The sequence below is a fragment of the Phocoena sinus genome, chromosome 12 (genome assembly GCF_008692025.1).
Source record: "Phocoena sinus isolate mPhoSin1 chromosome 12, mPhoSin1.pri, whole genome shotgun sequence".
Taxonomy (NCBI): domain Eukaryota; kingdom Metazoa; phylum Chordata; class Mammalia; order Artiodactyla; family Phocoenidae; genus Phocoena; species Phocoena sinus.
This window is the reverse complement of record NC_045774.1, coordinates 58,683,034-58,707,709: the sequence shown is the minus strand read 5'-3', so window position 1 is coordinate 58,707,709 and position 24,676 is coordinate 58,683,034. Positions and strand designations below refer to the sequence as shown.

At 37.5% G+C, this 24,676-nt stretch overlaps 1 protein-coding gene across 9 annotated transcripts in view; it reads right to left on the bottom strand.

The window, feature by feature from the left end:
* Positions 1 to 24,676, bottom strand: part of USP45 (ubiquitin specific peptidase 45) — a 70,649-nt gene that overhangs the window by 28,930 nt on the left and 17,043 nt on the right. For 8 of the 9 annotated variants that reach the window (XR_004352601.1, XM_032651738.1, XM_032651740.1 and 5 more), the window contains 4 exons: positions 24,202 to 24,302; positions 11,099 to 11,238; positions 10,570 to 10,665; positions 4,614 to 4,744 (listed from right to left, as the gene is read on the bottom strand). Coding sequence is in view for 7 of the 9 variants with exons in the window: in XM_032651738.1 (XP_032507629.1) it covers positions 4,614 to 4,744; positions 10,570 to 10,665; positions 11,099 to 11,238; positions 24,202 to 24,302 (468 nt within the window). In the remaining 2 variants the exon portion in view is untranslated. Of the gene's footprint in view, positions 1 to 4,613; positions 4,745 to 7,695; positions 7,841 to 10,569; positions 10,666 to 11,098; positions 11,239 to 21,376; positions 21,462 to 24,201; positions 24,303 to 24,676 lie in introns of all 9 variants that reach the window. The other variant, XM_032651744.1, reaches the window with a different exon arrangement.

Here is a 24,676-nt window from a genome sequence, read left to right as displayed (position 1 = left end):
GATAATACTGAAGAACATACCCAGAATACTATATAGCACACTGAACTTTCATCTTTTTTTTTGGCTGGGCCGCCATGCAATCAGGATCTTAGTTCCCCGACCAGGCCAACCAGGGACTGAACCCATGCCCCCTGCAGTGGAAGCGAGGAGTCTTAACCACTGGACTGGCCAGGCAAGTCCCTGAACTTTCAACTTATTTTGAGACTTTGATGGCATCCTTAACGTACGTGACACACCACAAAATATCACAAAACTAGGAATATGTGTGTGTGTGTGTGTGTGTGTGTGTGTGTGTGTGTGTGTGTGTAATTTCTTCATGGACAAAACCCAAAGAAAGCTCAGCACATCAATACTAGTTAGCAACATGAAGGAATAAAGGAAGCAAAAAGGTGGGCGTGAATGAGGGACTTCCCTGGTGGCACAGTGGTTAAGACTCCGAGTTTCCAATGCAGTGGGCCTGGGTTCGACCCCTGGCCCAGGAACTAGAGCCCACATGCATGCCACAACTAAGAGTTTGCATGCCACAACTAAGGAGCCCTCGAGCCTCAACTAAGGAGCCTGCCTGCAGCCACTAAGACCCGATGCAATGAAATAAATATTTTTTTTAAATGGGCATGAATGAGAATGGAGACATAGAATCACTCTAGCATCTCTGAACCTTTCAGGGAAGAGTTCATGTAAAAACTAGTGACACCCAAATAAGATCTATACCGGAGTTGATAGTACTATGTTAATGTCAATTCCCTGGTTTTGACAATGCACTACTATCATATAAGATATTATCACTGATGGAAGCTGGATGCAGCGTACACAGGAACTCTGTACTCTTCTTGTAACTTTTTGTGAGTCTCAAAACTATTGCAAAATAAGATACTGAAGGGGGAAAAAAAGCCAGAGGAAAGCTGAAGAACTTGCTCCCAACGATTCATCACAAGTGGTCAAAGTGTCTGACAATCACCATTATAACAGAATCTTCAAGAGACTGGCTCAACTTTCAAAAATCAATCAACGTATGCATACAACATGGAAGAATCTCAAAATAATTATGCCAAGTGAAAGAAGCCAGACCAAAAAAAGAGTACATGTTGTATGATTCTATTTATAGTTGACCCTTGAACAACACAAGTTTGAACAGTACGGGTCCACTCACATGCAAATTTTTTTCAGTAAATACGTACTAGAGTACTACACGATCCTCAGTTGGCTGAATCAACAAATGTGGAACCTGGGATCTGGAGGGCCGACTGACTGTAAAGTTATATGCAGATTTTTGACTTCAGGGAGGGTTGGTGCCCCAAAACCCTGTGTTGTTCAAGGGTCAACTGTATACAGAATTCTAAAAAATGCAAACTAATCTATAGTGGCAAAAAATAGGTAAGGGGTAGCCCTGGGGCGGCGCTTGGGGAAGGAGTCCAGAGAGGGATTACAAAGGGGCCCAAGAAAACTTTTAGGGGTGACAGATACATTCATCATATTGACTGTGGCAATGGTGTTACAAGTGTATACATATGTTAAAACTTAAGTGATATTACACTTTACATACATACAGTTTATTGCAAATCAAATATGTTCACTAAAGCTATTCAGAATATCCATTAATACAATTCACTATTTCAACAGGTTAAAAAAATATATGATTATTTTAATAGATGCAGAAAAAGCACTCAGTAAAATTTAATACCCATTCTTTTTTCTTATAAAACAACAAACATTTATTATCTCATTTTCTCTGGGCCAGGAATCAAGGTATACCAATACCCATTCTTGATAAGATCTCTCAGAAAAAACTAGGGATGAGAATTTCCTCAACCTGATAAAAGGCATCTATGAAAAACCTACAGCTCTTATCATTCTTATGTGTGAAAGCCTGAATGCTCTGCCCCTTATATCAGGAACAAAGCAAGGATGTCTATTATATCACTCCATCACCACACTAGAGATCCTTGCCAGCAATATAAGGTAAGAAAAATATATAAAAGGATACAGCTTGGAAAAGAAGAAATAAAATGGTCTGTGTTTACCAATGACATTACTGTCTACATAAGAAATCCCAAAGAATCTACATAAAGCTACTCTAACCAGTAAGTGAACTGAGCAAGGAAGCAAGAAAAAAGGTCAATACACAAAAATCAACTGTATTTCTCTATATTAGCAATGAGCAACTAGAAATTGAAAAAAAATTTAAGTACCAAATTACAATAACTACCATTAAAAAAAAACATGAAATTCTTAAGGTAAATCTAACAAAATGGGTGAAGGATTCATAGGATGAAAGACATAAAATTTTGATGAGGAAAAATCAAGGACCTAAATAAATGAAAAGGTATCTGATAATCATGCATTGGAAGACTCAACATTGTTAAGATGTCATTTCTCTCCAAACTGATCTACACTTTCAATGTAATCCCAACTGACAAACTAATTTAAAAGTCACACAAAAAAGTGAAGGACCTAGAGCAGTAACCCACCCCCCCAAAAAAAGAAAATTTGAGGACTCACACCATCTAATTCCAAGACTTAGTATGAAGCTATAGTAATCAAGACAGTACAGTATTGGGGTAAGAACAGACATATAGATCAATGGAACAGAACAAAGTCCAAAAATAGACCCAACATATATGGCTTAAATCTTCACTTGACTTTTTCTTTTTAATCACTTTTGTTAATATATACATATCTCTTTTTAAAATAAATACAATAAAGCAAAAGAAAATGCAATTTAAAAATATTTTCAAATAACATTTGATCCAGTAATTCTATTTATCCCACAGACATACTCTCATAAGTGCAATGATATACACACACACACACACACATATACACACATATCTATATGTAAAATCAAATAAGTTATAGCCACATGTACTAATATAGAAAGATGTATAAAACACATTAAGCAAAACAAGCAAGTTGCAAACAACTTATTTTTATGTCTATGTATGCATAATCACTTTTGGATAGCATAAAGAAAACAGATAACAGTAGTCTGAATTTTTATCTATGAGCACTTATCATTTTAATAATAATTAGAAAATGTTTACAAATCTCTATAAAACCAGAAAAAAAAAAGACACAAAACAAAGTTATTTTGGGGAGAGTCAAAAACAAATTTCTAAAGTACATAATGTCCTAAAAACTTTTTAACTCTATGAGGCACCCAGGTCTCTGAGACTTTTAAAGGCTTTTTTTGTTCTTTAGGCTTTGAAAAAACAGCACCTGGCAACCAAATGAAACATATAATAAACCCTCCATATTTTGGACTACATTTAAAATACCATGGCACATTATGCTAAGTGAAATAAGTCAGTTACAATAAGACAAATAATGCATGATTCCAATTATATGAAGTACCTAGAAAGCGGGGAGGGGAAAAGTGGAGTTACTAATTAATGAACAAGTTTTCGTCAAGCAAGATGAATAAGCTCTAGAGATCTGCTGTTCAACACTGTACCTACAGTCAACAATAACACATTGTACACTTGAAATTTTTTTAAGAGGGTAGATCTCATGTTGTGTTCTTTCCACAATAAACTTTTTTTTTTTTTTTTTTTTTGCGGTACACGGGCCTCTCACTGTTGTGGCCTCTCCCGCCACGGAGCACAGGCTCCAGACGCGCAGGCCCAGCGGCCATGGCTCACGGGCCCAGCCGCTCCGCGGCATGTGGGATCCTCCCGGACCGGGGCACGAACCCGTGTCCCCCGCATCGGCAGGCAGACTCTCAACCACTGCGCCACCAGGGAAGCCCCACAATAAACTTTTTTTAAAAAGAAAGTTAACATTGGTACAATACTATGAGATAAAATAAAATGCAATAAAATATAATACAATACCATGGCTTAGGTAACTAGCTTAAATTAAAATGAAATTTTAAAACCTGGAGATATACAAAAATGCAAGTTCACATTTAAAGAATTTTGTTTCTACATATTTTACTAATTGTGGACTGGACTAGTTTATGAGCTCCTGAAAGGGTCTGTTTTTAATAAATTATAAGCTGTGTACCCCTGGACTCTAGCAACTACTTGTAGTTGATCTCAAATTTCTATAAAGGAATAAATGAACGTCAGGTCCCTTATGACATGTGTTTATTTCTAGGCACACAAGTATTTTGTTTTTAAATATACTGTGATATCTTGGGAAATTTACTTAAATTCTGCCTGCCTCAAAGCTCATCTTTTTTTTTTTTTTTTTTAAAGCTCATCTTTAAAAATAAGAAAACTAGGTTAGATGATCTATTATAGCACTCTTAGATTTTATAATTCTATAATTTTCTCACTTTATGGTATTACATCATGGGCTTCTGAGTCAGGACAGGTATCTATTTAAACCCTATTTTTGTCACCATGAAACAAGGTAAGCTACTCAACTTCTGGGGGGTGTCTCAGTTTCCTTATATATAAAATGGGGATAAACAATCACTTCTTCAGAGTATTATGAGATATAATTTAGATAAGGCACACAGCTGCAACTAAACGAATGTTAGTTCTTTCTCTTGGTAGTCTAGGCAATAACAGCCATGTCACAGTCAGAGTCAAACTACTCATATTAAGTGATAAACACATTAGTGTTTTGTAACTCATGATTATTTATATTAAGAATGTAGATGTACCCACTTCTGACAAAGCTGATTAAAAAGAACTCTGGGAGAAAGCGGTCCTCTTTCAGTCTCCTTCATGCTGTGAAGAAACAGGAACAAGGCTGAGGTCAATGGTCCAGGGCTTGAAAGTTCCACCACTAATGGGTCCTTTAAAAACATGATCAACTCTATATCAGAAATACACAATTTTTAAATAAAATATTTTTTAAAATCAAAGTTACACTCTGTTTAAATGATGACTAAATCACCTCAAGTGTATATAAGATGAATATATAAAAAATGAAATTAAATGCCTTACCTTGAAAAATACAGGTATTTTCATATCCTCTGCCCTTTACTTAATCAAACTATTAGCTTAAGAGTGAAAAATCAGCTTGTAACTGTCCCTTAATGTGCTCTCCTAAAATAAAATTACTCATCGACTTGATATTTGTACAAATTCATAAATTTGTACAAATTCACAAATAATCACAAATTAAATTTATGAGCAAAACCCCATACTCTTCTTTTCCCCAAATATTTTACTAACAAAATAAGGAATGAGAAATTATGTCACAAATTGGTACACTATCTCCCTCTTTTAAAGGAGAGAGACATACAGTTTGACAAAAGCAGCTACAACCGTGTGAAGGAGCAACACTCTTTATTCTAGAATTTTTTCCCCATCAAGTTTTATCTTCTAAAATGTTATCCTTGCTAGTAACCCCTCTCCTTACAGACAATGAATAAAAAGCAGATCCCAAATATAATCCTCAGACTCTATAGAATGTTATCTTCTAAGACAACTATCACATACGTTGTCTCATTCATAAACTCATGAAATACAAATTACATATATATTTCATACCAACTATCCTTAAAAATCAGCCATCTGGCTAAAACCACAGAAAAGACAGGCTATAATTTTCTATAGCTTTTGAATATCATAAGTGATTTCTGCAATGTTCAGTAAATTGAAAGCTACCTCAAGGGTCAAAAGTGAAATCTAAGGCAGTTTCAAAGCTCAAGCACTAAGGTGCAGTGTCCCCTGCTCCCAACTTAAGTATTTTGAGACAGTTTAAAAACTTCAGAACTGAGTGAGTAAATAACCTGTTTTTAAAAGTATATTTAAAATTTGAAAACAAAAGCAAGTTTATTGATGAGAATGCAATATGGGTGAATCTCACTAACATGTTGACAGAAGCCAAATGTAAAAGAGTCCATATTGTATAACTTCATTTATATATTATATTAAAACAGGCAAAACTAATCTGCCCTTTAGAAACCAGGTTAGTGGCTCTCCTTGTGAGGCAGGAAGGCAGGGAATGGAAGGCAACCTGAAGGGGGCTTCTAGCAGCTGGTAAAGCTCTGTTTCTTGAGAAAAATGTTGGTTAGTTTCAGTTCAGTGTATTCAGTTTGTGAAAATTCATCAACTCTACATTTATGATGTACACTCCTCTGTGTGAATACTTTTATAAAAAGTTTTTTAAAAGTAAGCACACTGCTGCCCAGAGATAAACCCACGCACACATGGTCACCTTATTTTTGGTAAAGGAGACAAGAATATACAGTGGAGAAAAGACAGCCTCTTCAATAAGTGGTGCTGGGAAAACTGGACAGCGACATGTAAAAGTATGAGATTAGATCACTCGCTAACTCCATACACAAAAATAAACTCAAAATGGATTAAAGACCTAAATGTAAGGCCAGACACTATAAAACTCTTAAAGTAAAACATAGAACACTCTATGACATAAATCACAGCAAGATCCTTTCTGACCCACCTCCTAGAGAAATGGAAATAGAAACAAAAATAAAATGGGACCTAATGAAACTTAAAAACTTTTGCACAGCAAAGGAAACCATAAACAAGATGAAAAGACAACCCTTAGAATGGGAGAAAATATTTGCAAATGAAGCAACTGACAGAGGATTAATCTCCAAAATTTACAAGCAGTTCATGCAGCTCAATATCAAAAAAGCAAACAACCCAATCAAAAAATGGGCAGAAGACCCAAATAGACATTTCTCCAAGAAGATATACACATTGCCAACAAACACATGAAAGGATGCTCAACATCACTAATCATCAGAGAAATGCAAATCAAAACTGCAAGGAGGTATCACCTCACACTGGTCAGAATGGCCATCATCAAAAAATCTACAAACAATAAATGCTGGAGAGGGTGTGGAGAAAAGGGAACCCTCTTGTACTGTGGGTAGGAATGTAAATTGATACAGCCACTATGGAGAACAGGATGGAAGTTTCTTAAAAAACTAAAATTAGAACTACCATATGACCCAGCAATCCCACTACTGGGCATATACCCTGAGAAAACCATAATTCAAAAAGAGACATGTACCACAATGTTCATTGCAGCACTATTTACCATAGCCAGGACATGGAAGCAACCTAAGTGTCCACAGACAGATGAATGGATAAAGAAGATGTGGCACATATATACAATGGAATATTACTCAGCCATAAAAAGAAACGAAATTGAGTTATTTGTAGTAAGGTGGATGGACCTAGAGTCTGTCATACAGAGTGAAGTAAGTCAGAAAGAGAAAAACAAATACCGTATGCTAACACATATATATGGAATTTAAAAAAAACAAAAAGGTTCTGATGAACCTAGGGACAGGACAGGAATAAAGATGCAGACGTAGAGAATGGACTTGAGGACATGGGGAGGGGGAAGGGGAAGCTCACCAAGTGAGAGAGTAGCATTGGCATATATACACTACCAAATGTAAAACAGATAGCTAGTGGGAAGCAGCCGCATAGCACAGGGAGGTCAGCTCGGTGCTTTGTGTCCACCTAGAGGGGTGGGATAAGGAGGGTGGGAGGGAGGCGCAAGAGGGAGGGGATATGGGGATATATGTATACGTATAGCTGATTCACTTTGTTATACAGCAGAAACTAACACAACATTGTACAGCAATTATACTCCAATAAAGATGTTAAAAAAAAAGTAAGCACACTGCTGATATTCATATAAATATTAACAAATTGAATCCAGCAACATAGAAGAAGAAGAATACATCATAACTAACAGGGGTTTGTCCCAGGAATACAAGATAGGTTTAACATTTGAAAATCAATCAATGTAACTTACCACATTAACAGAGAATAAAGAAGAAAAACTATGATAATCTCAGTAGATGCTGGAAAAGCACTTGACAAAATTCAACATCCATTCATGATGAAACGCTCAGAAAACTAGGAATAGAAGGGAATGTCCTCAACCTTATAAAGAACACCTGTGAAAAACCTACAGTTAAGTTCATTCTTTTTGGGCTTCCCTGGTGGCGCAGTGGTTGAGAATCTGCCTGCTAATGCAGGGGACACGGGTTCCAGCCCTGGTCTGGGAGGATCCCCCATGCCGCGGAGCAACTAGGCCCATGAGCCACAACTACTGAGCCTGCGCCTCTGGAGCCTGTGCTCCACAACAAGAGAGGCCGCGATAGTGAGAGGCCCGCACACCGTGATGAAGAGTGGCCCCCGCTCGCCACAACCAGAGAAAGCCCTCGCACAGAAACGAAGACGCAACACAGCAAAAATAAATTAATTAATAAAAACTCCTACCCCCAACATAAAAAATTAATTAATTAATTAAAAAGTTCATTCTTTTTTTTTTCGGTTCAGTGTCTAGTCTGTTTTTTTTTTTTTTAAGAAGATGTTGGGGGTAGGAGATTATTTATTTATTTTTGGCTGTGTTGGGTCTTCGTTTCTGTGCAAGGGCTTTCTCTAGTTGTGGTGAGCGGGGGCCACTCTTCTTCATGGGGCGCGGGCCTCTCACTGTCGCGGCCTCTCTTGTTGCGGAGCACAGGCTCCAGACGCACAGGCTCAGTAGTTGTGGCTCACGGGCCTAGTTGCTCCGCAGCATGTGGGATCCTCCCAGACCAGGGCTCGAACCTGTGTGCCCTGCATTAGCAGGCAGACTCTCAACCACTGCACCACCAGGGAAGCCCCTGCAGTGTCTAGTCTTAAATCCTCTTCTTTTTTTTTTAAATTGAAGTATATTGGTGTACAATATTACATAAGTTACAGGTGTACAATATTATTATTCATAATTTTTAAAAGTTATACACCATTTATAGTTATTATAAAATATTGGCTATTCCCCGTGTTGTACAATATAACTTGTAGCTTATTTTGTACCTACTCTTTTCTTTTTTTTATGGCCTCACCATGCAGGATCTTAGTTCCCCAACCAAGGACAGGACCCATGCCCCCTGCATTGGGAGTGCAGAGTTTTAACCATTGGACTGCCAGGGAAGTCCCTGTACCTACTCTTTATAATGAAGGACTGAGTGTTTTTCCCTTAATTTTGGGATTAAAGCAAGGATGTCTGCTCTCATCACTTCTATTCAACATGTTACTGGTGGCTCGAGCCAGCACAATAAAGTAAGGAAAAGAAAGAAAAGGCATACAGATTACGAAGGACCAAATAAAACTGGTGACTGAAAGAGTAGTGATCTACACTGATAGTCCCACAGCCCAGGTCTGCTGTATGTCCTAAAAAACTAAGACCTAAGATTGAAAATTCCCCTCTTAGAATGACACAAACCTACAGTGATCAGCTGTAATATGATTGCCATATATAGTAATTTCACAGCTCCACATGTGAAATACTTCAACCTAATATCCAATCACAGTTAATAAGAAATCTTTTCAAATGACTAGCATTAACTCCCATTTAGTAAAGTAGTCTTCACTATCTCACTACAATCTAGAAGAGGGCACTGGGCTCTAACATAAATATTTTAAGAGGCTGAACAGGCAATGAGTTTACAGACTGCCTTTTCAACAAAAAAATACAACAATATTGTCTTTAAAAATTGCCTCCTTGGAAGAAAAATCTAAGATTACTACACTGGGCTAAGAACTTTTAGAATTCCTCTTTCTTAAGTATTTCAAAAGCCAGATCATGAGCTATACATTCACTCTCTGTTCTTCTAAAACACACACACAAATCAATTTCTAACTGAAATCATAACTATTAGTGTAAATGCCCTCCAGCCCAAGACCACCAGGAACACATCTGTAGTTGAACAAGGTGGGTTTATTACTTGTTCTACTGAGGGAGAACACACACAATGGGGAACCATGGAGTGTCTCTCAGAGGGTATTCAAAAGAACTATTGTAGAATTTGGGCTTTAGTTGCGTGATTTAGGGAAGAAGTTAATCTAAGGAAAATAATCTAAGGAAGCAGAGGTCTGCTCTCAATTGGATGCTGTCCGAAAGTGAGGGTATTTCTACAATTGGATATCAATAAAAGGAGGCTAGAATGAGGATAAAGCTGTAACTAGTTAAAAAAAAAGTCGCAGTGACTCATTTAGGCCAAAAGAGGGTGTTTGGGATTTTCTAAGTGGTAGAGTTTGTGTTTAGAGAAAATTATGAAGTGGCCTTGCTCTGTCTCATTGTTAACAGTCTTGGAGTAACCTAGCTCGAGTCTGGTATTCTGTGAGATTGTTTGAATAACATGGCCTAACTGGGGGTGTCAGGCTAGCTTCTGAATGTCAAAGGCTGCCTTTTTTCCCCTTTCTCATTAGTTTAAAAACCCAATGTCAAATTAGGCTCCAAAAAACCTTTAGATGGTCACTATTAAAATTAAATCTACCTTTAAAGAGCAAAAATGATGTATTTAAGTAGTTGTCACCAGTAACTACGAAACAGGAATCCTAGACATTTCATTCAACAAAAGGCAAAACCGTTTGTCTTTTCTAGTATGTCTGTTTGAAAGCTGCCTCAACATTTTTTGTGCTGTCTGACCCATGATACGTTTGAACTATAACATACCTTAAAGCTATAACTTTAGAAGTTTTAAATCTTATCGTTTATTTTTACAAAACGCTTCTGAATTATTTTTTCAAATTCTTTGACTACCATCTCAATTGATAGTTGTGACAAATAAGAAAGATAGGTTTTGGCAACATCACTGGCTTATCTAAACAGAGCTATTATCCAGCTAATTATATTTCTCACCAGTGGAGAGTCTGAGGAAGGAACAATCTTGAGTTTTGTACCGTGTTCTTTGATCTCATTCATCAGTTCAGTAAGAATGTAAGACTGTGCCAAATTCTGAAAGAAAACAAAAGCAACATGTTTTGATTCAGTTATAATATGCCTCTGATTTTACAGAATAAATACTCTCCCAAAGCTTCAAATGTCATCTGGTCTAGCAAAAATATTTTTAAGTTTTAGAAAATTTAACTGAATGCATTTTACATTTAATAAGTGTCACTACTACTGACAGAGCCATGGTAAAATACAGAGATCTTTCAGAAGCACTGTGGAAAAAGAAGGTGTATGTATGTGTATGACAATGGCTAAAGATAGCTTAACCAATCAAAAAGAAAACAGACAGACTTCTAGACGAACATTTAGCAGTCATGTGACAGTCCACAGGCGTGCCAATAAACACAAATTAATTAATATAATTTTAATATATTATTTTAATTTTAATATAATATAATATTAATTACATTTTACAAAGTTTTCTCATGGCTCTTACCTGCATGACTGCATTAAAAAAGCAAGTATTTCCTAAATTTGTAATTCCTTTTACAGATGTTACACTGCTGTCTTTTCTTCCCTTTTTATCACCTGTTTCACATTTTTCTTCATAAAGTTTTATGATTCTAGAAAATGCATCTAAGTTAGAGAAAACATAATGGACACGAGATTTAAAATTAAATACATATCATTTGACATAATTTAAATGTATTATTTAAAATTAAATAAGATTTTCCTCTGAATCAATGTTCCTGAAGGGCAAGAATACAAACGCAAAGAAGCATCTCCTGTTTTGTATCCTACTGCTAAAGCAGTTAATTTTAATTCATCTTAATATACACATCCGTACCTCAGACCACACTGTAGAATAAATTCCAGATGAATTTAAAAATAAAATATTTTAGGGGCTTCCCTGGTGGCGCAGTGGTTGGGAGTCCGCCTGCCGATGCGGGGGACACGGGTTCGTGCCCCGGTCCGGGAGGATCCCACATGCAGCGGAGTGGCTGGGCCCGTGAGCCATGGCCGCTGAGCCTGTGCGTCCGGAGCCTGTGCTCCACAGCGGGAGAGGCCACAACAGTGAGAGGCCCGTGTACCGCAAAAAAGTAAATAAATAAATAAAATAAAATATTTTAAAATGAAGTTAAAAAAAAGTAGGAAGGACCAGATCTTGGTTTCTAAACACCATTCCCACTAAAAGGAATGAAGACCCCTTGAAGGAAAGGCTGATTCTAAACCTGGGGCAGCAAAAGAGGCAAATGAGCCTATAACATTTTTGTTATGCCAGAAAATAAGGAAGTGCTCAAAAAAAACACAAAGGTACATCAAAACACACAGGCGTCATTTTAAACAGGTTCCCAGTGGTCCAATCTGGAACAATTTGAATATCAAAATAAAGAAGGGTACTGATAAATTATTATTCACTGAACAAAATGAGAATGAGTCTGCCCTGATAATAGATTTTTAAAATGAGGATAAAAGAAAAAAAGTTTTCCTTACAAGAGAATGCCAACTAATAGAAAGAAGATCTTCCCAGACCAGGGCTCGAACCCATGTCCCCTGCATTGGCAGGTGGATTCTTAACCACTGCGCCACCAGGGAAGCCCTCACACGGTTTTCATAAGGATTAAATGAGCTAAATGTTTTTAAAATAAATTTATTTATTTATTTTTAAATTTTTGGCTGCATTGGGTCTTCGTTGCTGCATGCGGGCTTTCTCTAGTTGTGGCGAACGGGGGCTACTCTTCGCTGCAGTGCGTGGGCTCCTCATTGCGGTGGCTTCTCTTCTTGCGGAGCATGGGCTCTAGGCACACAGGCTTCAGTAGTTTTGGCACGTGGGCTCAGTAGTTGTGGCTCACAGGCTCTAGAGCACAGGCTCAATAGTTGTGGTGCACGGGCTTAACTGCTCTGAGGCATGTGGGATCTTCCCAGACCAGGGCTCAAACCTGTGTCCCCTGCATTGGCAGGTGGATTCTTAACCACTGTGCCACCAGGGAAGGCCCTAATGAGTTAAATTTGCTTTGCAAAGCACCTGGCATGCTAAGCACTATTTAAGAGTGTGAAAAACAGCCCAGAGAGGCCCCCGAAATTATTTGTGCCAAAATCCGTATCTTCATGAACTATCCTTCATGTCCCCTGTTTATCTGCTCTCACTTTTCTCTCTTTAATCATTTCCTATATTTTCTGGGGGTGTTCCCCTCAAGTTTATCTCATTTCTAACTGGATTTTCTGAATTGCTAATATGAGTTTTGCCTTTTACATTGACTTTGTGGTTTTCATGATCGTGGCTTTTCTTTCTGACACGTGGAAACCTCTCATTGAGAGAAATAAATTGGTGGTTTCTCAGATGTTTCTTTCATTAAGCAAATCTATTACAAGGAAAAAGATTTTCTTTCAACTCTTAACTTTTATCCTGTGATGCAATATTTTATCATAAACTCTATTACCTGTTTTTCCCCTTTATTCCTGTTTGTTTATTCTTTAAACATTATTGGTTGTTACTGGATATCTGTTGTCTAGATAATGAAGAGCTGTTTTTAACGCCCAACCCTAGAATTCTGAGTTAACAGAGAAAAGAACTAGCAAAATAGATCTCTTCTCCTATCCTCCAGATATTAAAATAAGTGATAAAAATTAAACCCCATTACAGAGCTTGGGGACAAAGGCTGGTACAATCAATGGAGAAGGTCACTGAGGTGCAGAGTCCAGGCACAGAAAAAAGGAAAAGCAGGAAAAGGCCAGACAGTATTCAAACCTACAAGGGAATGTAAAAGCAAATGAAAAAAGCCAGCCAGTGCGTAAGAAGCACTACACAAACAAGAGGAAGCCCCATACAGATCCTGGCTGGGTTTGCAAACAAGAGCAATCCACCTCTTAATTATATCTGAGATTCTAACTAAAGCCCAGAATTAGCCGGTTTCAGGCTCACATTATAGCTGTTGCCACTAGATGGTTTCACAGTGATTTTTAAGAGATTTAAGATGAAAGAGTAATTAAATCCAAGCAGCGCTCCATCTTTTGGGGCAAGGCTGTTACTCTGATTTTACGTTAACAAAACTCAGTTTCCAACAGGTTAAGTGATTTGCCCAAAGGTATAATGATAATCTTTTGATTATAAATCTGTTGTCATTTTGCCAGGTAATTTCTCTTCAGTGATTTATGCACAATGAGAAGAATTACAAAAACTAGCAGGAAAGATTCTTACAGATTTGAGTATATGCAACCACAAACAAACATGCCTTCTCAAAAGTATTTCCTTTCGTTAACATCCTTAATAAATGTTGCCATAATATTTTTTAGCTTATTAATATGAAAACAGAGTGGTTGGGGAAAATAAACTATATAGATTATATTAACTATATATAAATATATAATATATATCATAAATATATATTTATTATTCACTTGGAAAAATACTTCCAGAAATAAATTATATTTTAGTCTTATAAGCCCAAATAGCATTTTTTAAACCATAATATGCAAATGATTTATGTATCTGTGTACCACATTTACCCATCAGTTTTCAAAACATCTGGGATAGCATCCTAAAGTAAACAATGTTCATAAGACCATCTGGTCAAAACTGCAGGCAAAAAAAAGCGTAAGCATATGGAAAAACAGATTTTACCCTTCCCTTCAGCAGTAAGGGATGACAAATGTCAAACCTAGATATATCCACGCTTCATTGTGCGATGCTTTTCAGCACCACCTGGCTCTCCATGCATATAGCCACCAAATATGGACAGCACTGCCAGAAAGAACATATCCACGGGGCAATGGCAATAAAAATAGTTTATTTCATGGTTAAATAGCCACTTCACACAAGTGGCAAGAGTCTGTTTGTTGACTTTTACATTTATTAAGTCTGTGAGAATATGCTCAAAATTAATTAGGCTATTAGACTTGAATATTAAATAAATCAGATAATATAACTAGAAAATAGAATGACATTTTCTAAGAACTATTTATATGTATCTTAAAGTGCAATTTTTTCATTTTCTTAATACTAAGTAGCATGTTTATAAAATGTAACAACTCAAATAAAATTGATTTATCAAATGTCCACTGTGTACCAGGTACTATATGAACCACTATCTGTAATTATTTATAACTAATTGCCTATGATTTATGAATAGAGTATAAGGACATATAGTGAACAGCATAGAGATATTAAGCCTTAAATTCATGATAACACCTTGGTAAAACTTTTAGAAACTAAGTATTTATGTACATTTGCTCACTAAGAAACTGTCAGCTGAGAGTTTAAGATTCTAGTTTAAAACAAGCATGTTTGAATCAGTCTCTCAATTATCTGACCTACAAACAGGTATGCATTTTAATAAAATGCAATTTATTACTTCCAATGAAGAATAATTATTGATCATTTTGTCTTTAGAGACAACAAAGCTTTCTCAATATGGCAGTGATTTTAGATCATATTCACTTTAAGAACTCTTCCTTTACAAACACAGAATGAATGCACTAAGGACTGAACTTCAAGATGTTTTTTTTTTTTTTTTTTTTTTTTTTTTTTTTTTTTTTTTTTGCAGTATGCAGGCCTCTCACTGTTGTGGCCTCTCCCGTTGCGGAACACAGGCTCCGGACGCGCAGGCTCAGCGGCCATGGCTCACGGGCCTAGCCGCTCCGCAGCATGTGGGATCTTCCCGGACCGGGGCACGAACCCGTGTCCCCTGCATCGGCAGGCGGACTCTCAACCACTGTGCCACCAGGGAAGCCCCTTTCAAGATGTTTTGAAGTATGATATAATTAAAAGGACAAAGCTGCTACAGCAATAACAAAAAAGATAAACTATACAAAATTTTGATCATTTGTTGTTTTCCTCAAGTTTTACCTGAACCCATGAAATGCCTGTAATTAAAAGAAATCTTCACAGAATTTCAGGGTTAGAAGGTTATTAATAATATATATCACATATATAAATATAATATATGTAAGATATATTTATAATAAAATATATAAATATATATATCATTATCTCACCTTACTTATCTCCTTTATATTACCAACACTGTCATCAGGTATTGCACTTATGTAATAATATAACAGAGACCCCAGAATGCAAAGAACATTAAGAGGAAACTTCAGGCATTCTAGATAAATTTTTTATAGGTCTTTTATATTCCTATCTTTTCATAGGTCTTTTATAGGTCTTATATATCTTTAAGCCTATAATCTGAGTACTCAAAGAGTAGCTGGTTAATTGAGCAGAACTGATGGGCTTTGTACATAACTCAAGTCTCATAAGACATAAAACTGGCTGAAGCACCAGCAAAGCCAAAATAAAGAGAAGCAAAACACCGTTTCCACACTTGGCTAAGACTAAGGCTATCTAATATCTAAAAAGTAACCTTAAGAACGTCAAGTTTTTCTACCATAAAAACGACTCCAACACAAAGATCCTCTGATTACTTTTTTAAACCAAGTTTAAAGATATTAAGTTATAAATTTTAAAAAACCCTGAATGTACCAGAAAACTGTGGGTGAATATCTTTATAAACGTGGAGTACAAAAGACTTTCAAAGCATGACCCCAAAGGCTAAAAAACCATTACAGAAAAGACTGATGGACTTGGCAACAATGACACTAAAAACTTCATTACTGCCCCCCCAAAACCAAACCAAAAAACCTAAAAACTATAAACAAAGTTAAACATGGAAAAACAAGTATTCTTGTCAACTATACCCTTTGTATAATCTTTCTGGAGGCAGCTAAACAACAGTAATCAAAATTTAAGATGTGTTTATAAATTGGCCAGAAATTCCAAAAAATTTAACCTACAGAAACAGAAGAATAAGTACACAGAGATGCTGCTTTGCTCATCTTGGAAAAAACTGAAAACAACCAATAGTGGATTTGTTGCCAAGTAATATTAAATGTCTCTCTTTTCTCAAAGGTATAAATATTTGTGAATTGCCTTGGTTAAACCAGAAACGGAACACTGGTACATCCTAAGTCTCTCACAGGCACGGGAAAAGCAAACTTATTTTGCAGTTTGCTTATTTAAGGAAAAAGTCTGAGAGCATCATCTCCTCTGATAACCTTCCCCACTGTAAAGATGATGATCAAACGAAGGCACACAGCTATGTGTAGGGAGTAGATTTAAACCCAGGTAGTCTGGGTTCAGAATCCACACACTAACCATTATGATCTGCTATCTGTCTGTATAACAATGGATGATAAGGTTAATACGTGTGACAAGTTAAGACACTAATGAAATGCTAGTAGTGATATGAAAGAAAAGACCACTTCTTTTAAGCAAAAGCTGGATGTAATCAATTACTGGATGCCTTTGGTCTGTGAAGTTACAGTTTGTTTTTGTTTTCTTTGTGGTACGCGGGCCTCTCACTGTTGTGGCCTCTCCCGTTGCAGAGCAACAGGCTCCGGACGCGCAGGCTCAGCGGCCATGGCTCACGGGCCCAGCCGCTCCGCGGCATGTGGGATCTTCCCGGACCGGGGCACGGACACGCGTCCCCTGCATCGGCAGGCGGACTCTCAACCACTGCGCCACCAGGGAAGCCCGAATTTACAGTTTTATTAAAGTTTATAGTAGCCCTTCTCAAAGGGTTCCTCAAAAAAAATTAAGCCCTAATGCCATAGGTACCCACTGTACCCAATTAACTTCTCCCTATATATATCCACAAGTTAGTGCCATTTTGCGGGGGAGCTCAGAAAACAGTCATTCAAGTAACTCTGTGTTCTGTAGTTCGGATGAGGAACCACAGATTTACATCCCTACAAGTAAAACAAATTGTTTTTGAAGTGTTCAACATTTTTTGTCCCTAACCCCTTTTATATATGGAAATAACTATTTTTAGTACTTATTTATGAAAATGCAAATTTCTTAGGCATATGGACTGTCACTTTATAGTAGAACAAAATGTATTACTTTATAAAGAAAAGTCAAAGTATTACATTACAAACTGTTGCTGTAAAAGGGTACAATATTATTTATTCTCAGATACATTATTTCAGATCCCAAATGTACCATACTTTCTTATTTCAAAAAGATACAGCAGGGCTTCCCTGGTGGTGCAGTGGTTGAGAGTCCGCCTGCCGATGCAGGGGACGCGTGTCCGTGCCCCGGTCCGGGAAGATCCCACGTGCCGCGGAGCGGCTAGGCCCGTGAGCCATGGCCGCTGAGCCTGCGCGTCCGGAGCCTTTGTTCCGCAACGGGAGAGGCCACAACAGTGAGAGGCGCGCGTACCGCAAAAAAAAAAAAAGATACAGCAAACTTATACTTAATAAAACCAAAAGAACCAACATAACAAGTCTTTTTATACCAAGAGCATAAGCTTAATGAATTTAACAGAATATTTTATGCTCTCTTTAAGTTCTTTGAAAATGGCATCCCACCAGTATTAAAATTATGGGCCAAATTTATTGGTTTAGAAAAGAATGTGGGATTATCTATCATCTGTCTAGTTCACACATAGCAAACCAATATTCAATGATATAATTTCAACAGGAATTCCCGTATTCTATAAGTGTTTGTAGAACACTTGCATGACATTTACTAGACTACCAAAGTGAGAAATAAACCCTTCAGAGAATATTGGCCCACTTTTAACAACACATATTTCTGGGTGGGTCTCACAAGAAAGTTTTCTTGCTCTTTTTCAATCTTGTGTTATATGACCTTTTCGTTATATGGGGATTTTATTTGTTGTTTTTAGTTTTCTTGTACATGTTTGAGGGGGAGAGTGTGGAGAGAATTTTTTTTAAAAGCAAATCCTAGCATCAGATGTGGCATCTACACAGCTGTAAACATTCTTCTGGGAACCAGCACTGGGATTCCCTCAACTGCTTAATGCAATTACCTAAACCAGTCATGTAGTATTAATGTAATTTGCCCATTTCTACAGCTGAAAAGAAGTTTAATCTTTAAAGAGTAAAAAGGAAAAACTTGCTATTCCACTACTTGTCTACTTTGGAACCAACTAAGAATTACCTCATATGTTTGTTCTCAAAATTCCACTAACTCCTAGTTAACCATTAGCCTTAGAAATCTTTATTTGGTCATATAATAAATTGATATTGACATATGAATGGGCAGGTATACATATTAAGGCATTCCTCTGTATCTCCCTCCATAGTACAGCAAGTGATCTTTCTGAAATACAAAACTCATCATCCACTTCTCCTCTTAGAACCTATAAGTGGCTCTTCATTGCCTCCAGGATAAACTCTAAACTTACAAGGCTCTTCAACAGCTGCTTCTACTTACCTCCAGAGTCTCACCTCTCACCACCCCCGCATCATCACAAAACTCAACCCTGCAGCTCTATACAATCCCCTGAACGTATCAGGCTCCCTCATTTATGAGCTATCTCCTCTGCCTGGAGCACACACCCCTTCCCTCTCTGCCTACCTAACATCTAGCTATCCTTCAGATTCCAGCTTAGAAATCTCTTCCTCTCAATAAAACCTTCCTGGATCCTCTAGTCCAGAGGAGATACTACTCCGAAGTGCTCTCACAGGCCCCTGTTCTTGCTCCTCACAGCACTATTTAAACAGCAATTATAATTGTGATTTGTCAATATCCCTCACTAACCAAAAGATCAATAATGGCAGGAACTGAGAAATAGATCTGTCTCATTCACCACCGTATCTCCAATATCTAGCACAGTGTCTGGCACAAGGTAGAAACTCAAGTATATTAATAGACTGAATGAATAAATAAAATAATTTGATAATATTCAGGGGTGTTTTGGTGAAAATGCCAAGCGTATCTACTTCCTCAGTAAAAACTGCTCACATGCTAGTTCAGTTCAATTCAGCAGTATTTACTACCTAGATATATGAGAATCAAAAAGAATATAGGCCAGGGTACAATCCTCAAGGCATGTACAGTTTTATAAACAAGACACAGATACATATGAAAGCTGAACGCCACAAAATCAAGTGTTAAGATTCTAAAGTATGCTACATAGAAGAAGAGATAAAACAAAGGATTGGGAAAGTGTCACTGAAGTAGGATCTGAGCTGAGCCTTAAGGCAAGAAAGACTGAAGACAGAAACTATAAAGACAGAAATGTGCTAGTTTAGCAGTTCTCAAAGTGTATCTGAAGACAAGCCCCCCCTTTTGGGTGTCCTTAAGCTCCAAGATATTTTCATAATAAGCCCAAGATGTTATTTGGTTTTCTTACTTTTGTTCATTCTCAATTATACAATGCAGTCTTACAGAGGCTACAGGACATGTGATATCAGAACAGACTGAATGCAGAAGTAGATATGAGAATCCAGCTGTTTCTATTAAGCCAGACATTCAAGAGATTTGGAGAAATGTAAAACAATGCCACTCATTAGGTTTGTGTTGTTTTGGAAACAATTATCTTTTCTAAAAATATGTTATTTGTGTTAACATGTAATGGAATTACAGCTATTTTTTCAGTAAATTAATAAATATTCTAATTTTTTATATTTAATTTCTAATATGATAAATATTAATAGATATACCCTACCTAACCAAAGCTCTTTAAGTCCTCAATAATTTTTTAAGAGTCTAAAGGGCTACTGGGAACAAAAGTTGAGATTCACTGAGCAGAGAAGCTGAATTAGATGTATCAGACATGAAATTAGCCCAGGCATCGTATAACTTAAAAACATGTTTAAGGTACAGGTACAGGCTTTCCTCTCAGTAGTTATATTTACTTAATGCAAAATATAAAAAGGCTCCATTTAAATCACTCTCATCCTGCCATCTGAACACAATATATACAGTTTCATAGTCTTTTTGAATTACCATATACAGACATTTCTACAATCGTCACGATTATCATTTAAAATAGCTATATAATCATATCCAGCATTCTTACAAACCTCAATAGCAACTTTCATATTTGATTTGTAAAGTATCTTATAAAAATATTACTACCCCAAAAAACTTACTTCTAAAATACCAAGGGATATTATTTTAAATCAAACTTGCCTGAGAGCTACTGTAACTTGGAACACAAAGATACTACCATTTTGCCCTAGAACTTCTGGAAACCCTGGATTCAGAACTATGTCTCACCCTAACTTTTTTTTCTTGCAGTACGTGGGCTTCTCACCGCTGTGGTCTATTCCCGCCGCGGAGCACAAGCTCCGGACGCGCAGGCTCAGCAGCCATGGCTCACGGCCTAGCCACTCCGCGGCATGCGGGATCCTCCCTGACCGGGGCACGAACCCACGTCCACCTGCATCAGCAGGCAGACTCCCAACCACTGCGCCACCAGGTAAGCCCTATCTCACCCTAACTTTAAAGGCTCTACACACTCTCAAACTCTTTCAAGAACCTGTTTCCCCCATTCCAGGTGCTACCCATGGTTGCATAAACACAATTAAAGCTTCCATTGGTGTTTCCTTCCCGGCACCTGAAATGATTTCTTCTCTCCTCTCTACCTACTCAAGTTCATCCTTTAAGGGTCGGCTTGGAAGCCAGCTCCTCCACGATTCCTTTTGAGTTCCTTTCAATTGAACACTGCATCCCGCTTTGAATATTTGAAGGACTCTGAACATCACTCAAAATACAAACAAATTCTTTTCGACTTACATCATTTTTTAAATCTCACACCTTTTTTAAACTTCTTTAGGAAAGGTCTTATCAATCTCTTTTCCCATGGGAAAGAGGAAGAAAGTGCTGAGGAAAATGAGGCTCAGACAAACTGTAATATGCCCCAGGTCACAGAGCTAGTGACTGAAAGAGTCAAATTTGAATGCCAGACTCCCCTGACTCAAAGCCCATGGTTTTTCTCCCATACCATTCCACGCTCCCTACCTTACATCCTTTGTGATAATAAATATTCAAGAAATCTGTAAAACTGAATGGATTCAGACTGGCTTTGTTCTTAACCTCAAGGAACCTGTAACGTAAAAAATCCAGAGAAAATAATTTCTACAGTTGTACTTTTGCCACCCTTGCCATCATACCCCTACATTTCTTCTTTTTTTTTTTAATTTATTTTAATTTTATTTTTGGCTGTGTTGGGTCTTTGTTGCTGCACGTGGGCTTTCTCTAGTTGCGGCGAGCGGGGGCTACTCTTCGTTGCAGTGTGTCGGCTTCTCATTGTAGTGGCTTCTCTTGTTGCAGAGCGTGGGCTCTAAGCGCGTGGGCTTCAGTAGTTGTGGCACATGGGCTCAGTAGTTGTGGCTCACGGGTTCTAGAGCGCAGGCTCAGTAGTTGTGGCACACAGGCTTAGTTGCCCCGCGGCATGTAGGATCTTCCTGGACCAGGGCTCGAACCCGTGTCCCCTGCATTGGCAGGCGGATTTTAACCACTGCGCCACAAGGGAAGCCCCCTACATTTTTTCTTATGGCCAACAAAACTAATGGGCAGCTTTCAGGAGACAGCATTAAGACCAGCCTCTGTTCTATAAGTATTAAATGCCTATAACCACCATATTTTCCAATGAATGAGTGATAAAATTAATCATTTCTTCTGCTGTCCAAGAACCTGAGTTTACCTCCTCTAGTTCCTCCTCCAATGTCTTCATCATTACTGTCTCAGAGCAACAGCTACCAAAAATCATTCTATATTGAGCTACAGAAAATACAGCTGAAAACTATATTTCTATATAATTTTTCAGTTTCTGATGCCACCTACTAAGCAGTTCAATTCCTGCTCTAAAGGCATTTCCAAATTACCATGGCCATTTATTCCCATTCACCTAGTTAATCAAAATCCTGAGGTATGTACTTGATTCCTCCTACTTTCCCTCACTCATTACACCTAGTCCACCCACTCTCCACCAGAACCCCTACTCATCTCTCACCCGCCCTACCACAATAACCTCCTTTTACCTCCTTAAGGATCTCCCCACCTCCAATCTTAACCCACAACAGTCTATTCTCCATTTGGTAGAGTTATCTTTATTTTTAAAAAGATGAAATGACTATTACTCTTCTGCTTAAAACACTTTAATAGCTTCCATTACACTGCCAATAAAATAAAAATTCTTTACCATGGAATTCCTTACAGTATCCTTCATGACCTGCCCACCTACATCTTAACTTTAACCACATTCTGCTTTCTCCCAGCAAACCACACTCCAGCCATATTGGCCTTTCTTGATCACTATGACCATGAGATTATTACTTATCACTGCAATCTGTTCTTTTCCTTTGTAGCACTTATCAAAGTTACATATGTGTTATGTTTCTGTCTGTCTCTCCCACTATGCTCTAAACTTCATGAGGGCAACATAAAAACTATTTTTGCTTTACCACTACATATCAAATAAAGCATAAAGCATGGCATGTGGTAGGCACTTAATATTTTTGAATGAAGAAACTCCTTCCCTATATATTCGTAATTTATATTAATGTGTATTATATACTGCTTATATGTTAGACAACAAAGTACAATATATAATACGTTACTATTGTATAATAAAGGATTTGGCTGTCTTTTGTCCCAGGTTCCTGAGAAGCCCCCTCTAAATCCTTGGATTTCCAGAGTGACAGGAGTGTCTGTTTTACTCATGGTGGACCCCTCAGACCACACTTGATAGTTTATGTTAACAAAGTATTTTTTTAATCATTGTGGGACCTTAGACAATGTATGCGAATGAGATGACTCAGGATGGGAGCCAGCCATGCCAGAAAGACCAAACGTGTGATTAGAGGGTTGGGATCCTGGAGACTGAGTTCCATCATGTGGCCAATGATTCAGTCAGCCATGCCTATGCAATGAAACCCTAATAAAAACGCTAGACACCAAAACTCCAGTGAGCTTCCCTGGTTAACAACAGTCTGTGTGTATTGTTACACATCAATGTGCTGAGAAGGTGATGCATCCTGACCCCACAGGAAGAAGACAGAAAAGTTTCATGTTTGGTACCTTCCCAGACCTCACCTTACATGTCTTTTCTTTTGGCCGGTCCTGATTTCTATTTCTTTTTGTTGTTGTTGCTATAATGAAACTGTAATTGTAAGTATAGCACTTTCCAGTGTTTTCTGAGTCATTCTAGCAAATTATTGAACTAAGAGGACAGTGGGAACCCCTGTAGCCAGTTGGTCGGAAATGGGGGGGGGGGCGTCCTGAGAACACCTAGCTTGAGAATGGTGTCTGAAGTAAGGGCAATCTTTTGGGGGAACTGAGCCCTTAATCTGCAAGGTTAGCCTAATTCCAGGTAGTTAGCGTCAGAACAGTATTCCAATGATATAACAGATATCATTTCATAAATGTGTCAGGGACTATGCAAGTATTTTTACACACATTATTTCTAAATCTTTAGAAAACATCCCTAAGCTTCACAACATTCCCACTTGATAGAATTATCGTACTAATTTTTTACATGAGGAAACTAAGGAGTCAAAGTCACACAGGCAGTAGGTAATTTAGGTGGAACCTAAATTCAAATTCAGCATTGTTTGATTCAAAAACCCACAATCCAGTCACTATCCTCTCCGACTTCTCATTATTAGTTATGTAAATACAACACAAGATAACATCACAAAACTGCTACCTAAGAATTCATGGCACTCATACTGAGAGGTCACAGTAAAATCCAAAGTACTCTTTATGAATTTATTATCTCTTTATAAGAATTAAAAAATATGATACTTTAATACAAATTTCTTTAGCAACTGCTGTTAACTTACTTGTTTGTGTTTTTGAAACATGTTTCTGGAGAAAATCAACTATCTGAGCCAAAACCTTCTTATTACAATGTGTTGATAATTTTTCATCGCACTCATAACACCTGAAAAAATATACAATGTAAGCAAATATTATGAAAGCATCTTCAATAATTTTGCACATCAGGTAATAAAGTTGGTATTTATCTACTTTTGTCTTTAAGTCATGGGGTAAGGGGGATACATAGGGTGAGGCAAGAGAAATGAGGTAAATAAGTCTACAGAAATAAGCAGGGGACAGTTCATACAGAGCTTTAGCGTTCAAATTAGAGTTTTGGTAGTTTATCCTAGGTGTAACGGAGTGCCATGAGAGGCTTAATAAGCAGGCGAGTGATAAGATCCAATTTACATTTTGAAAACATCACTCTGACTAATGTCAGATTGGATGGCATCAGGAATAGAGAGAGATCAGGGCAGATGCAGTGGATCTGGAGAGAAA